This window comes from Caloenas nicobarica, chromosome 2 (genome assembly GCF_036013445.1).
Source record: "Caloenas nicobarica isolate bCalNic1 chromosome 2, bCalNic1.hap1, whole genome shotgun sequence".
NCBI lineage: Eukaryota > Metazoa > Chordata > Aves > Columbiformes > Columbidae > Caloenas > Caloenas nicobarica.
This window is the reverse complement of record NC_088246.1, coordinates 115,486,547-115,503,297: the sequence shown is the minus strand read 5'-3', so window position 1 is coordinate 115,503,297 and position 16,751 is coordinate 115,486,547. Positions and strand designations below refer to the sequence as shown.

The window sequence follows — 16,751 nt, the reverse complement described above, 5'->3', positions numbered from 1 at the left end:
TTTGAAAAATAAATCTTATCTTCTGAATAGCCTGGACATACTTTCATCACTGCAAAGGGAATAAAGTCTTTAAATCCCTAAAGTAACTTTCAGCCAAAATTTTTTCGTAAGTGCCAAGAACAGCGTTGATAAGCTTCATTCTTTAAAGTAAAAGCTTTCCTATGCATCCTACTTTGTTGACTTGAACCTGGATGCACAAAGCACAAGACCTTCAGCTATATTCGTTCTGATTGAAATTACCTTTCCGTATTGTGGAAAATCAAGTCTGAAATGAAAGTTTATCACTTGTTATTGAAATACCCCTGCTAGTTTTTCCTCCCTAAATAAAGCAGAGTGCACCCATGAAGAATCACCCTCTGCATTTAACTAAATGGCAAATCTGAAGGAAACCTCCAGAGTTTCATCATCCTTGTCACGAACGGTTGCATTATTGGATACAGCTGGAATTAGAACAGCAAAGCGTATTATACAGAGATTAAGTATATTAGACAGTATAAAGTGTTATACGAATTTTAGTATGAAGCAGCCTTCTCAAAATCTAAAAATCATTATATCAAACACCAGCAAAGACAGAAGCTTCCATTGTCACCAACATTAGGGACTGAAGCCCTAGAGATCAAGTCTTCAGCCTATGCCAATGCTGTTCCCTTCACTTTCAATGAAGAGGTGTGGAAAATTACATGAACTGCTTGTATGTCCCAATGCAAAGAAAAAGTGGCTATTTAAAATGTCTTTTGACCAATTTGCATCACTTGCTTTCAAACAAAAAGTTACCAAAAAAATCTGAAAATATGTTTTCATACAGACCTGTCATATAAACCAAAGTTGAAGAAATTTTGAAAAATGAAAAGAAACTAAGAAAGCAAGCAACAAACTTTTTATTCTGTCAATTCATTTTTCACCTGTACACTATGATAAATTAAAACACTACGCCAATTAAGTCGGGTTGTTTTAGTCACCTTTCCTTACGCATATGTATTTTTAAATGCATCCATTGAATTGAATTCTAAGAGTATAAACAATGATGCAGCACCCGTTGTCTCAGACCATGGGAGTTACCGTATCTGGCAGGAGATTTTTAAATTATCACATTCATGTAGCCAGATCTGTAAAGGCCATTCGATTATAAGTAAACCCAGAGTCTAAGATAAATTTAACAGCAGCTCTAATCAGTATTATGAACCGTATATTTACAGAAAAATTTGCACATATGCAATAGATAAAAATTTAAAATCAACCTTTTTGTTGTTACATAATCCACGCTTGACACTTCTACTATGTTGCTAAAACAATGTTTGAATATCTGGGAGATTCAAAGGCATGTAGCATTTCTGAGGCTCCTACAAATTCACTCTTCAGGGATACATAAAAAAACCAGAATTTTTTGAAGTTTGGATTGTAAACCTTCTCAATAAATACAGTCTGGTGTGCTTTTAAACACTGTATGTCAACAACTAACAGAGTTTGCCAACATTTGTCCAGGTACACAATTTTCTAATTCCGTGGTGACACGTAACATCATCACAACCAAGAAGGTGGAAGACAAATAAATGAGCCACCACTCCCTTCCCAATGATGTGTGAAAAAAAAAAGAAAAAAAAAATCAGTATTAATTCAGTTCAATTACACTTTTAAATCAAAGCCTTGGAAAAAGTCAGTATGCATCTTATATAATAAGTTTTATTAACCATACAGTACATTAGCATTTCCTTTGAAAAGCTTAGACCTTGCTAAGCAGTTTTAATGAAAGCAATTACATAATGCTATCTGCATATAGAAATCCACTACATTCACACAGACAACCTTAAGTTTCTCCAATAAACAGTTATGTCAAAATCTACAACTTACTGAAAATACAAAGTCGTTTTTAACAAAAGCAAAAATGTTCCTGTGGTTCAGTAAAACCTGTTTTCTAATATGAATAGTTTGCATTCATAAAGACAGTAAGCTTGGGACCAAGACAGTATTTCCTAGAAGCTCAAAACAAGACTTAGATTTTCGTAACTACGAAACAGCATGCAAACATACAGATTTGTTGCCAACTATTTCTCTCTTACAAAAGACTCACTGGGCCAGAGTAAATAAGGTATTTTTACATGTTTGTTTATACAATGACCTCTCCCATCACACTAAAAGTGTCACATACAGAACATTTTATCAGCTGTCTCTGTCTCAAATGGTGCTTCTGTAAATTTCAGTACTATGCCACTCAGACCCCCAACACAATCAAACAACTTCCAGAAAGCTTAACAAAACCTAAATTTGCCAATTTTCCTTTACAGAAACTATATACAAGTTAATAAATCCATGGCATGGGTATTACAGTTATATTAACACCAACTCATCAACTGGGTTCAAAAGATACCTGCATTCTGTAAGGACTCCATGGCTGCTGCCCATTCAATAGTTCTATCAAGGCACTGTACAGTCATTAAATCTCTAATATTCTCCAAGATGTGCTGAAGAATATTGTGAAAGTGTTTCAGTTGTTAAAAAGCCCTGAGTCAGAACTTTTGTATTTACCACAGGCTTATTTATAAAAATGGCACATACTACAGCTTCTGTGGATGACAGTTTTGCAAACAAGTTATGAAATGCATAAAAAGACAACAGTACAAATTCCAGCAACTTATGCAAGACTGATATACAATGTACACTGTGGCAAGTCACACACTTTATTGTATGTAATTTATACAGCCAGTAAAAACCTTCGCCATGTATTCAGAAATCAGAACCGATGAAGCAAAACAAAACTGACGCATTCCCCATCCCTTCCCAAAGACAAAAGAACAACTAGAGAAGAATTCAGTACTTTGACAGAAAGGAGGTAGCACTGCTAAAAGTTAGGCTGTAGAGTTGTTGGGTTTTTTTTAAGTGAAAACTTGACCCACGCAGCACAAAGAACGGGACAGGCTCTTCGGTTCACCAGCTGCTACTGGAAGAGTAAAATTGAGTTTCTGACATTTGATTTTGTAGAGGAAGCTTAGATCACTAGCTCAAAGCAGCTTCTGCAAACAGTTTAGCGTTTACACAAACTGCAATTCTGCAATTAACACTGCTAAAAATCATTAGGCATACATAAAACAACTCTAGAAAATATCTACACAATAAGGACCTAATTCGGATTATTTATAAAGACCATTTCCTGTCTTTAAAAGAAGCTAAAATACTGATTGTAAGACTATGCTAACAAGGCACAAGTACTTGTGCAAATCTGCTATATCCTCAACCAGTCCAAGTTAAGAACAATACCTTCTAATCAAACTTCACATTTACAAAGTAACTTGTTTGTTCTCTTGCCAGTCTAATCTTCAGTATCCACTTCATCAAAAAGGGATTCCTCCAAAGCCCAAAATACAAGTGCACAGTATTTCAACAAATGGCAAGTAGGTAGCAATAGCCCAAATTTTGAGAAGTGCTGTATGAGTAAAAGTAGGGGGGGGCGGGGTGTGGAATTGTTATACAAAAGTTAACAATCTACAAGTATTCAGCATATTCTGTTAGCCTCTCAGGTTGCCTTCATACTTTAAATCACTGTTTACCAATGTGACCATTTATATATTTTACTAAATTTAAAAAATGAAAACTGTTTTACTTCAACATCTGGGCATATCTCACATCTGAACAACAGATATTATTAGGTGCCTTCCTGATTATTCCAAGAAAGAAACTGAGATTTTATCCAATTTAATTTCAAAACTGCTACTAAATACTGGGAGAATAATAAACAAAGTTTGCAAATCCTATATTTTACAATTTTACAGTATATTAGAGAAAAATGCCTTACTGATTTTTCTCCCATTTTCAGTTTGCTCCCTAATAATAGCGATGATGATAATCAGATTTGCACTTTCACCTTTTGCTGAAGGCAGAGGCACAATTACATATCCTCAACTCTCCTACTTGTTATTAATATGATTCCCTTCAGCTTCCAACCGAGCTTCCACTTTCCATCCTTCAATTAAAAGCGTTATCCACTTAAACATTTGCACTCTGTGCACATTGCACAGATGACACCAGCCTAAATTAGAGTGAATGAACTTACTAGCTTCCTCAACAACACTAGTTCACCTTCTACATCAGAATTCAAAGACAGTGTGTGAATCTAAATACCTATTTCCAAAAACAACGCTGGATTTGCAAACATTTTTCCTCTTCAAGTTTTCTGAAAGGCAAGCACTGTGTAGCCTTCCCAATAAGACACAGTGCTTTCACCTGTTAATAAGAAGCCTACATTAATAATTTAACCATGGTGGTCAGCTTGCCTAGTTTCGCCAATTCAGCAGCCTCTCCTGGCACCATGATAGGATCAAATTAAATCCCCAACACTGACATACTTTAATTTCAACTGGCACTCAACATTGCCCAACGAGTCCAATCACAAACCTTTATGCAGTCACATACATCCGGTGTGACCACAGCATAGAAGACTACAGTCGCTCCTATAGCAAGGCCTTCAGTTATTTGCTCTATTTCCATAGGACCATGATGGCATCCAAGTACTAACAGCGTTATGAAGTAACTTACAGCTTCTCTGTTGAAAAGTGCAAGCCTAAGAGAGCATGCACTTATGTCTGGTACAACCTGTGCCTCCTGCACACAAGGGGTATTTAACATTCGACTCCAGTTTCCCACCTGGGGTGCTCTAGATCTGTTCTTACTCAGCTGAATTGTCCAACTGATGCAAATTTGAAATACTTTCAAGTAATTCTGGCTTGTTCCAGTGAAAAATGCCAACTGCTATATTGAGGTTTCAGTTTTGAACTGCGTTATCAAGAAGAAATCCACCCTGCCTTTGTGCTGACAACAGTTTATAGAGGTCCCCTTGAAGATTAAATAGGACACAATATTCAAAATAAGTCTACCAGAGCCAGAGGTAACTGAGGTGCAGATCTGATGCACTACAGGATCAAACTCAGAATGGATTGTCAAATGGCATGTCCTAGTATGCAACTATTTGTAGAGGAAGACTGACAGGAAAGTGAAGCCTACTACTGAAAGTTCAGCTGTCAAATATGCTACCAAAAAAAGTATCAGACTTCGTGACATAGATATTGGCCAAATGAAAATTGCAGTGGGCAGTCAGGTGTACTCAGAACTTAAGTGAACATAGTGAAATGCTGATCTGAAAAAAAAGCCCTGTATCAAAACTTTCCAAAGCTCCTTGAAATTTTGGTATTTTAGAATAGGGACTCAAGAAGCAAGGAAAGAGAGGGCTATTTCATTGGCCAAAAAGACAGATACACAGATTATCTGAGAACAGATGACTATTAGTATACAAAATAAAATACAATATTATATTGATTCCAGATTGAGATTGTGTCCAATGAAAAATTAGTGAAATGAATTATGAACATTTGCAATTCCAGATCAGGATTAAAGATGGCTATAGAAAGACTCTGTATTACAGCCCTTTGCTATGTTAAAAGCCATTCTACATACATTTTTCCAATATATCACTGTAGTTGTTTCCTGCAAAACTGTCCAGTGGTTAAACCTTACCGGTTAAAAACTCTGTCTTTACAGTTTACTAGTAACATTCATCTGAGACTTTTGCCAATGTTTGCACAATTCACGCGTATCAACTTCAGCTTCAAAAGATCAAGACTGATCTTCTGAAGAGATCACAATTTTATGCCTTTACTCTTAGTTGGATCTGCCCCTGAAATATCCCTTTTTCCATGTTTTTTTGACACAAGCAATGAGAACTTAATGATAAATTACTCTTAGCTGCAAGTAAGGCACCTAAGTGACTCCAGCATGGATTTCTTCATTGTTCTGCAAGAGCACATCCAAATGAAGTCTGCACAATGGCAAAGGGCTATATAAACTATGCACTCAGAAAACTGCCGAATTACTTCGGAGTAAGCACACATTCCTTTTAGCTACCAGATATCCTTAAATCAGCATATTTTCTTCCATCTGTTCCTGACAGCAGCATTTTTGGGGGTCAGGAACACCCCTTCGTCAGGTCAGTGACAACTAACTCCTTCAGCCAGCTTGAGCTCACATAGGCATGGCTCACAAAATTCACTGCTCTGTCAGCAGTATCTTCATTTGCAGTATTATCCATTAATGTTCACAGATAAGTTCTGGTGTTAACACCTGACTTAGATGAATAAGCAATATTACATCTTTTTTGCTGTTGACACTATTTGCCTGAAGACAATAAAAGAATTTAAGAGAGGACATCTTGCAAAAATGTCTAGTTCTTCCTAATTCATAGACCCAGAATTTTTAAATGGCCCCACATATATATGTTCCTCTATAACTGATCAAATTCACTCATCTGAAATGAATAACTAACTCAATGCTCAAATGTTTTCCTTTCCAATGAAGTTAAAAGCAATTCCATACAAAATTATGTGGTTAGCAGAATGAGGAAGTTCACTATTGAAGTTAGCTTGAACTTGTTAGACTAAAGTGCAGTTTTGGGAACATAATACTTCTGAACCAGATTTTTCTCTTTACTGTTTCCTTCCCAGCCCATCCTCAGCAACAAAGTTATAATTACTTTAACATTGTATTTTGAGGCCTGGTCTTATGGGAATAGTATATTTATTACTACTACATATACACTTTGTATTGATTTTGCGTTATTGTATATTTCAAGACAGAAATTCTTGTGCATCGTAACTGTCACAGGAAATTTGAACATTCTCCAGAAAAGCGTAAAACAAAAAAATCCTAAATATTTATAGTTGATATTAACTGACAATATAAAAAACCCCTTACATCACTTGACGTCCAATACATACATTAAAAAACACGAACAAAACCAAAATAAGATTGTCCCTTCACACTTTAAGGGGAAAAAGACGACAGAAAGAAAATGAAAAAAGACTGCTTTCAGTTAGCTTCAGCTTTAGATGTTAACAGTAACACTAAATGCTGACTGTTCAAATACTGTTCTCTTATTTGGTGTGTTCACAGTCTTTAAACAAAAGCTGTGCTACAGTATTAGAAATGTTTTCATTAGAACCCTCTACTGCCTTTCAAACTCGCAGAGCTTTAAATCATCAAAATGTCCTTACTATTTCATAAGCTAATAAAAGACACTGGTTCCACTACTTAATACAAAAGGATCCTTCGTTCAATTGCCTTGCGACATATAGGGCATTCACTCATTCGGTCTCCACAAAGCTGACACGTTCCATGGCCACAGAGAAAGATCATATTCTTCAGACGGTCCAAACAGACAGGACACATAGTCTGTAAAAGATTTTGACAAGTTACTTAGTCAATGGCAGTAGTGACATAGTATTGAGTACGCAATATATAAATTATTGAAATTTAACAATAATTATGCCCTCTTAAGTGTAGCAGATCATTTCCATAGCATAACCCATCCGTTAACCTGAAAACTGGTTGGTTTTTTTTTTTAAAATCACATTTTTACTTCATATTGACTTAGAATATTCAAGCTTTTCCTGCACCATCATGACACAAAAATTACGTAGCTTTTTTTCCCAAATATAATCCTTTTAAGGAAGGCTATCCAGTACTAGGTTAACATCACATTTTCAACATCATTACCCAAGCTTGCAACATTAAGACATTCTTCAGCAACATTCCCCTTTATGTAATGTAAACTTTCAAGGAACAAACACAAACAGCTGTATGCATCCAATGCTTGGGTAATGATTTGCCAACTTCTCAGGCCACTCACATACTTACCTTTAAACACCAAGCAAGCACTGAACACATGCAAAAATAATAAAAATGCTGCATAATCAATATCACACGTAAAGATTCAATACTGGTAATTCTGGCCTTTGTTCATGGAAGTTATCTAGATTTTTCAAACAGAAGTTTCAAATGAAGAACAATTTAACAAATCTGTGACCTTCAGTTATAGCAGTAGCATAGCAAACTTTTAAAATCAGTTTTAACTGCTGAAGATTAAAGTGACAGCCAATGCCCAAAAAGGATCTCCTAAACTCTGTCAACAGCAAAGTTAATTTTGTACCAAGGCACTAAGGAACAATGTGCTTCACCTTTTGTCACATGCAGAAATTGAAGTTTTGGTAAGGCATGTTCCTTCACCATAAACATATGGCAGCCGTATCAGTATTTCATTTATAACAGTTTATCAAAGGTTAGTAAATGAACAGAAGTTATAATAGATTATAATTGTTAAGACCATTCTGTAGACTAACAAATCAAATCTATAATGTCCTTAGATGTGAGACACACTATTCATATCTAACACTTATAAATGTAGATCTCATATATAATATGAAATGTTGACAGGGCTCGCATTTCAAACGCAAATTCATTTTATCACCAACTTGCACCTGTGACTTGTTTCCATTCTCATCATTTGGAGTTTACTTCAGTTTGTTCATCTCATCAGAGAGAGAATCCACAGGAGGAGAATCCACAGCAGGAACCCTATTCAGTATAACCTTAAAGCACACTTTCTACGGAATCAATAAGTACCACTTCTTAGGGCAGTCTGCTTATAGAGAGTTGTTTAAATCGGCATGGAATCTGGCTAAATGCCTATTTTAATCTCCAAGATACCAGTATAATGGGCTACCAGGATCGTAAAACTTCCAGATAAAACCTTATGTCAATTTGTGTTTACAAAAACCCCTTCGCTCTTCCCAAAAATGCCACGCTCGTGCTACAGCTTTGTCAGAATTTCCACAGTATTGTAACAAAACGCTCAAACTAAATATTTGCAAAAGACCAACTGTCAGTCAGTCCTGCTTACTTATCCATATGAAGTCATCACCTGCACATCCCAATGGGGCAACTGAGCATCCTTCCTCCAGTAGCCTACAGTCTTCAAATACCCATGAAAAAGCTACTTCCAAATGAATATATAGCTGTGCTGTGACAAATGTCCATAATCTGACAGTATTGACATGATGTCTTTTGACAAAGGACTGACAAAGCAAACCCAAAATCTTATCTTTAGAGAAAAAACTTGTAGCTTTTATTCTATGTTTTTTAGCTTAATTATTTGCCTTTGTGCCTAAATGTAATGTCAGAATTACTGAAGTTGTTACAAGGGCCCTTTCTTCTCCAAATGCCACGCCTTCATTTGAAAATGAAAACATCCATCAAGAGACTCAGAAATAATAATTTTTTAAAAATTAAATAAATTAGTTTTGATTATTTCATTCAGCGAAGCACAGAAATCCTAACATTTTAATTTCATAGATCTTTTCTGAAATTGCATGCAGTATTAGCAAATTGCCCGATTTCTCCTGCGTAGCACAAAAGCAGAGTATTTAAGATACATTAGCTGTTTCATTTCTTTATATTACTTTAAGTTACTTTATACAGTAGGAAAATTCACCTGGCAGGAACAACCAAACTTCCTGTTTGTTTTGCCATTCTATTCTGACAAGGGTTTTCTCAATTAGTTGAGCAGTTTCCCAGTGCAATATGAGCCCAAATAACTTAGTTTTATTCAACTTTTGAGGGGCATTCACTACTTAACCACCAGCTTATATGCACTTCTACAGTGGACGAAAGTCCACTGCATGCCTTATACCCAATTTGTGCCACAGCAGCAGGAAATCAGCAATACCTGCTTCTATTCTACTATTAGTTTGTTAGAATGTTCTGGGCATAAAAAAAAAAAAAAAAGCAGAGTGTGTTTATCTGCATGAAACATTATGCTCCTATCTTTCAAAGGAAAACAAATGATACAAAAAGACACTATACCTGTTCTATGTGAGAATTACATCTTTGTATTAGTAAAAGTAGTCTGAGAAAAGTGCTCATCATACCTTTAAGTATAATCGAGCTTGCAATTCAGATCAGTTTTTACCACTTACGAGGTGTTTTAAACTGCCTGAAATACCAATTCCTCACTACTAAAAACAGGTTTTTTCCAACAGTATACAGGGGCACAGCGACAAATTTATTTTTAAGGAGAAAGTGGCGTAAGTATGGTGAAGGAACATACGTAAGATATTAAACAGATGATGGTGATTATGTATGAAATGGAGTGAAGGTATTGCAGTCGAAAGGGTTCACAATCAGGGAATCTCTGAAGAATGGTCTGGTTATCAGATGTGGGAGATTCTGATGACATCAGCATCACTTCTGCATGGCACCAGAAAAGGTTTTAAAAGCTTGCTGCACTAACATATTAGATTATCATTGAAGGTATGAGTCGAAACACAGGATTATACCTGCTGAAAGAGAACAAATTAATTTTAAGTACAAAAATATCAATGTAACTTGAAGACTAAACTGTTCAAACACAAATCAAAAGAACCCACAATTATAGTGGAACGCTGTGCACCATGTCAAACACAAATTTAGAAGATGACATGACTAATTTTAATCAAATCCAACTTGCTACTCAGAAGCATGATACACAACTCACTGTCACAAGACTAAGCAGAAAAAACACTAAGGAAAGCATGAAAAGAGTCTCAAGCAAAGATGCACACAAGAATGACTAGAACCACCTCTTTCAAGTCAGAGGCACTGAACAATCTTCAGTTTGAGGCTGATTTAAAATAAATTATTGGATGAAAAGGGCATTTCGAAGCAAAAGAGTACACTTAAATTCTCAAAGCATTCCAGTATTGGATCTTTCTTACTACTGCAAATAGGAAAAATCAGAAAATACAAGTAGAAGATGACATGTATAAAGCAATTATTCTCTTCTCCCTAATACAGCATAACTTTCTGATATTAGAAAGCTTGTGGCTGGCAAATCCCAAAGGTAAGACAAAATTGTTACAAATAAAAGAGCACCCTAGGAGAACTGAAAAAACCTGAGATCACATCTAATCAAGAAGAAAAACTGCAAAATGAAGTTTTCCTTTCACATCCCTATACATAAAGAGTGTAAGCATACCCAAATAGAACTCCCATATTTTCTAAACTCCTACAATAAGTTAACCAGAAAAGAAAAAAATACATCTGAATAAAATAATGACTTGTATTTAAAGCATCCATCTGCATGTTTTGCATCATTTAAAATGCCCAAGCAGTAACCTTATTATTTCAATCCAATGTTAAAAAGTAAAATAGAAGCTCAACAGTAGATATAAGACATCAGAAATATCTAGAAACTCCAGATGTTATTGTCAAGACAGATATGCATTTCTCAAAAAACAATTTTTAATCTGCATGTTGTTTTACAGACAAAAACTACAAAAGAATCTGTTTTGAATTGGGTATTTGAATTTCTATCACTGGAGTGCTGTCCAAGTCTCCATACGACATGAACAGCTCTTCACACACATGCCACTGAGGTTAAAACTTGACAGCATATCAGCTCTGAGATTTAAGGCATTTAGAGACATGGACCCTAAAACTGGTGATATAAACACTTCAGTCTTAGCTTTCATGTGCGCGAACAGCTGAGAGCAACAGCCACCAGGACCAGATGTGATGCTGCCATCATTGAAGTATCACTGATGGCTGTAAGCTGACAAGAGGAAACAGCAATTCATAGACTAAGAATGTTTCTCCATTTCCTGTATCCATGAAAAGTGTCTTCTAAGTGTGTTATACACAAGGAAGTCAAAAATCACATTATCAGGGTTCTAAAAAAATAAGTTCATACAGTAGTCAAGTACCCCAGGTCCTTTAGTGCTGAAAAATCTCAAAATCAAGTTTTTTTCCAGATGGAAAAGCAAGGAAACAATTTTGTAATTTAACACTGTAAAGCTTTGCATGTAGACAACTACTGAAGCATTTCTAATGGCCCTAGACTTACAGATGTAATAAATTTAAATAGGTAACTGTCAGTTATCTGAAACACTAATTTTTGGTTTTCATTAGGTTTCTAAATTGCGTGTAACTTAACCAATGAATCATCAATACAATCTATAGTCAATTTGTATAAATTTCCTCCTGCAAACACTATGCATAATTACAAATGAGAAACCTTATCATTCACATTCCAAATATATAAATTACATGTACCGTACTTTCAAAGCTTTTAGTTTTGCAACCACACAGTTTTTTGAAGAGTAAATACTTCATATGATAGGTAACTGCCAGCATTTGTTCAAAACTACTTCATGAACAGACAAGTAAGGATTCAGGTAGTTACAGAACAGTCAAGAATATCTACTTTTATTACTGTTCTGTGAAAACAGTTTCTGCTGTACCTATATATTCAGGTCAGCTAAGCAGGCCGAGAACATACTGACTGGGCAGAGCATTCTTTTTTAGTCACACCAACACAGACGCTCTAACAGATGGATTATCAAACACGGTCACTTTTTTTTTTTAAAAACTTATACACAGAAGACATACAAGCCACATCACATACAAAACGTATTGGTTATTTAACTAAAATTTAGGAACTGAAGCACTTCGACATGTCATTTTGTTTTAAATAAGAGAGGATGCATTGGCTTTTTCAATTATTTTAGGAGTCCATGAAATTTTTATCCAGCACTTTTACCTGTTCCTTGATATCTTGTAACTGTTGCTGCAGCTTCTGTACATCAGCATTGACATTGGTGTTGTCTTTGTCTTTCTGCAAAACTGGAATGTTTCCACTTGCTGTAATTTAGAGAAAATAAAGATGTGATTATGCATCAATCTAATGCAACAGGAATCATTCTTTCCAGTGTACTAACTACAATTTTTCAATTCTCTGAAATAACGTTAGCCAAACATACTTGACAATCTAATTAAATTTACTACATCAATGCAGTTCAATTCATAAAGAACTTCTTTGAGTATAGTGGCAATGCTTCTTTAACAAAGATTTCCTCAATAATGATGCTCAAAACGCCTGTAGCCCCTTAATGTTCCCAGAGTTTTAATTTGTTGGTGAAGTTCCTGCAGTAGGTTTTTGCACGTGTAAAAAATAAAGCTAAATCCTTTCACACTGAAAAGACGTTTTTATCTACACAGCTGATTCTATTTGGTGTTCAAAAATGCACAAGCATTTTGGAAGTAGTTTGTTCAAAATTTGAACAAGCTCATATTAGTATTTCTGTATTTGACTGATCTGGGAAGCACTGTTACTATAAGAAACAGAAAAAATGAGTATTTCAAATTACAAATTTTAGATTTCCAGTGCATTAAAAACCTGATTTCAAGTGTTGTTATATTTATTTCAGAACAGTATGATAAGAATGACCTAATATTCCAATTCCCACAAACTCAATTCAAACACTGCATATCACACATACACAAACAGAATAAATACAAATAATTCACAGAAGCTATTGAGAGAAGTCACAAGAAGTTTAAAAACTAGTCAAAGCAGGAGATGTAAAACCAGACAATATGTCATGAAAGTTGCTTGTACCTAGATGCAAAATATTTACCATTTCTTTATCAGCCAGAGAGTTCCAGAAGTAAAAAAAATACATTTATTTCCTCATGTGCACAATTATAGACAATCTTCACCTTTTGCTTCATAGGACATTAATATTGCTGTTACCATTGCATCTGCTGCTACCAATGCAGAAAGCAGCGAAAACAGCATACAGATACCTGGCTTAACACTGTTTTATCAAACTTTTCTTTAAAAAGGAAATATTTAGCTCATTTAAAAGAATGAGAATAAGAAGTTGTTGGGGGAATGTGAAAGAGTATGGCTTCTGGAGTCACTCACAAATATCATCAGTGGTATCTTCTGTACCTTTCCCTCCGCAGCACATTATGAAAGGCACTCTTCGCTCAACCACTGCCCGGCATTGTACGCATTTCTTCATCAAGCTTGCACAATCTGAGAGGACAGAAGAATAAATCAACTCTGAATCCTGCTACTTTTTTTTTTTTTCTATCTATGAGCTCGTTTATTCACAGTAACTGTATAGGAATGCCATAAGAGATGCTTATAATACAAATAATGACTTATGTTAATCTTCACATCATTTTCTGCAAATCACATCTATAAGCAATGTCTAGTTTGGGATTCAAAGTAAATCTATTCTGTTTATCTTCTTTTAATGTATTTCAAGCAAGTAGGTTCCCCTTTCTCCAAATGAATTTTTATTCGACAAGAATTAGCTAAGTTGAAAGAGTAAAATCACACACATTTGAGACCAGAACTACCAAGAATGCTTTGACTACCTGCTTTTCCCTCTAGAACAAAGGACCTCACTGTCCTAATACTCCAGGGGCAAACAGGTGTGGTTCCTTATTGGCAAAAGAGTAAACCTGTATCTTTTGATATAATCCTAGAAAGGAAGCTTTAATTCTTCTACAAAAGGCAAGTCATTATGTCTCTCAAATGCTGAGGGTTACTGTGAATCAATTGAGTAGGTCCTATACACTACACAAAATTGAAGACTCTCATCCTGCTTGAACGTGATGTCCAGAAAATAAGCTGCAAACAATCTACATCTGTTCAACCTTTTGCCGTCCTTGTTACAGCTTAGACTTGGTGATGTGCATTTCACTGCTCAAATCCTTCACCACAGCAACCAATCCTTCTGCTGTCTTCCTCCTGGAAACTCACCAAAAGAGCTTCTCTCATCATCTTTCAACTGAAGACAGTCAAAGAGGCCAGATCAGGAGAACTGTAATGTCAGTGATTCAATGCCAGGTCTCTCAGCCAGAACAGAAGAATAAACCAGACTTCTTTAGTGAGACCCAGTAAGCAGTTCCTTATGGGAATGATTACCTTCCCTCTTAGGCAGATCCTCAGCAACAAGAACTGCTCTTCTCTAGGCAAATGGCCCTTCAACAAAATCTCAAAATGTCTGGTCACAAGGTGGTGACTGCATTCTCATCCACATGTTCTCAAAACAAACAAACAAAAAAGCTAGAGATCTCTTATGTCTTTTTTCTTCTGGCTACACGAGATAAATCAGAGTGAATCATAACTGGTGCTCTTTACAAAGATATATGGTGTGTCTTTTAGGGAAAAATATAGCCCTTATGCAAACCTGTAGATTAGTAATGAAGTATATTAAATATTTATTTACAATATTACTTTAAAACACCATTTGCACATCTGAATGCCTCCCACCAAAAAGCCGCAACAAAGCAATAGAATTCTGATTACTCCACAAGATTTAACGATATACAGGTCTTTATAATCCGAGCAAGCCTACTCACAATTAAATAATTCAGATGGAAGAGCACTTGCTTTCTGAATTTTTGAATATTTCCAGTTTGTCCTCCAGTTATTTCATTACCACACACCAAAAAAAATGCCAAAATTCTGACCATCACATCAGATTATCAAGTAAATTGGACCTGAAGTCACATTACCAATGAGCTTTTAGCGATCTGATTGAAAATGTTCTGTTTCAAAATTACTTCAAAAAGAACTTCCTGTCAAGTTTACTTACTCTCACAAGCACACATATGACCGCAAGGCTGGAAGAGGACTGCTGCCTTTTTGTCTGAACATACTACACATTCTTCGATCTGTAAGGAACAAACACACATACGAGAAGTTTATCTCCTGCTCTCTACATTAATTCTTTGGCAAGGCATATGGACTTTAAGAAGCTCCACCTATTGTTACTGTAACTAATTTAGCACCTCAAAATGCAACTTAAATGAGTCATCATACTGACTTCTAAGAATAGTTATTTACTGGCAATATTTATATGTTCAGTACACTGATAGGCACAGAGAAGCAACCAAAACAGTACATCTTTATTTTTCTTTATTCTTTTCTCCTTCTTTGTTCCATGATATATACTTAAATTGTCTTAGAAGAGACTTTTAGAGTAATTTGTTTTAATATTCTGGGTTAGGGTTTCTCAAGCTCTTTAATGTGATGAACTGTATATATAGTGTGACCATAGGCACCATATACCACTCCATTCATACTGGCCTGGACCACCTCTTCCAGTTCACAGAATTGCTGTCCAGGTTCATTAATGTCTTATCCTTGCAGATGTGACCATAAGCTTTTACATAAAAGAGTGTAAGAGAAGTATTGAACAGATATTCCACTCAGTCTAATTTAGCAAAAGGAATCAAAGAAAGGTTATCCACAAAAGTTAGCTTTCACCTGGAAAAGCTGATTTCCACAGATTAGCTAAAGTACATGGATGAGTGGAAGTAGAATCCTTATTTTGCTGCTCTGAATCAGTGGCAGAACAGTGAACAGTATAAAGAGTGAATAGTAAAACCAGTACAAATTCATATTTACAATTCCTATATTTACTCTGAGGCAGAGGGAAAAAACCCCACAGAAGTGGACTAATCAAATGCGTTTGGAAAAAGATAAAAAATAATAGAATGGGCTTTCTATAGATCAGAAAACCTGTGTGTGGAACATTAGATTATTTTATAAAACAGACAAATAGCAACAGAAGGACAAGACTTGGCAATTATAGGGAATAACAGAATACTCAAACAGAACAGCAATGAGGATGCACCCATAAAGTCACAAATACTTGACATCAACTATTTGAGAAACCTGAGGACTTTACTGGTGTTAGGTCCCCAAAATAGGGTGCAACTAGTTGATACTCTGAGGAAGAAAGCATAATGAAATTCATTACTCCAAAGAAAGAGAAGGTAAAAGCAGAATGTAATTATTAACTTCAAAACCAAGCACATATTAACTAATTCAGTGTACAAGCAAATCATCTTTGTGAGCAGCCCTAAGGAATAAAAGAACTCAGAAGAACTGAATATTACCAAAGGAAGTTATACTTCAGGAAATGCAGCAATTTATCTTAACATGGAGAAAAAAATACCATGAGGTTAGGAAATCTATTTAAATAAAGCATCCACAGGTGACTGTATTAGGAACTCTGAGGACCTGAACAATAAAGACATTGAAATGTGGGGACAGAATGAGGGGCAGGTAGGACACAAATACAGGCAAATAC

General features: G+C 35.5%; 1 protein-coding gene across 3 annotated transcripts in view; it reads right to left on the bottom strand.

Moving 5' to 3' along the window:
• Positions 1-1,674: 1,674 nt before the first annotated feature.
• Positions 1,675-16,751, bottom strand: part of MIB1 (MIB E3 ubiquitin protein ligase 1) — a 77,708-nt gene continuing 62,631 nt past the window's right edge. For 2 of the 3 annotated variants that reach the window (XM_065630273.1, XM_065630275.1), the window contains exons 18-21: positions 15,249-15,327; positions 13,562-13,675; positions 12,395-12,495; positions 1,675-7,212 (exon numbers count right to left, since the gene is read on the bottom strand). In XM_065630273.1, coding sequence (XP_065486345.1) covers positions 7,072-7,212; positions 12,395-12,495; positions 13,562-13,675; positions 15,249-15,327 — 435 coding nt within the window. In that variant the 3' untranslated portion in view covers positions 1,675-7,071. The remainder of the gene's footprint in view (positions 7,213-12,394; positions 12,496-13,561; positions 13,676-15,248; positions 15,328-16,751) is intronic. The other variant, XM_065630274.1, reaches the window with a different exon arrangement.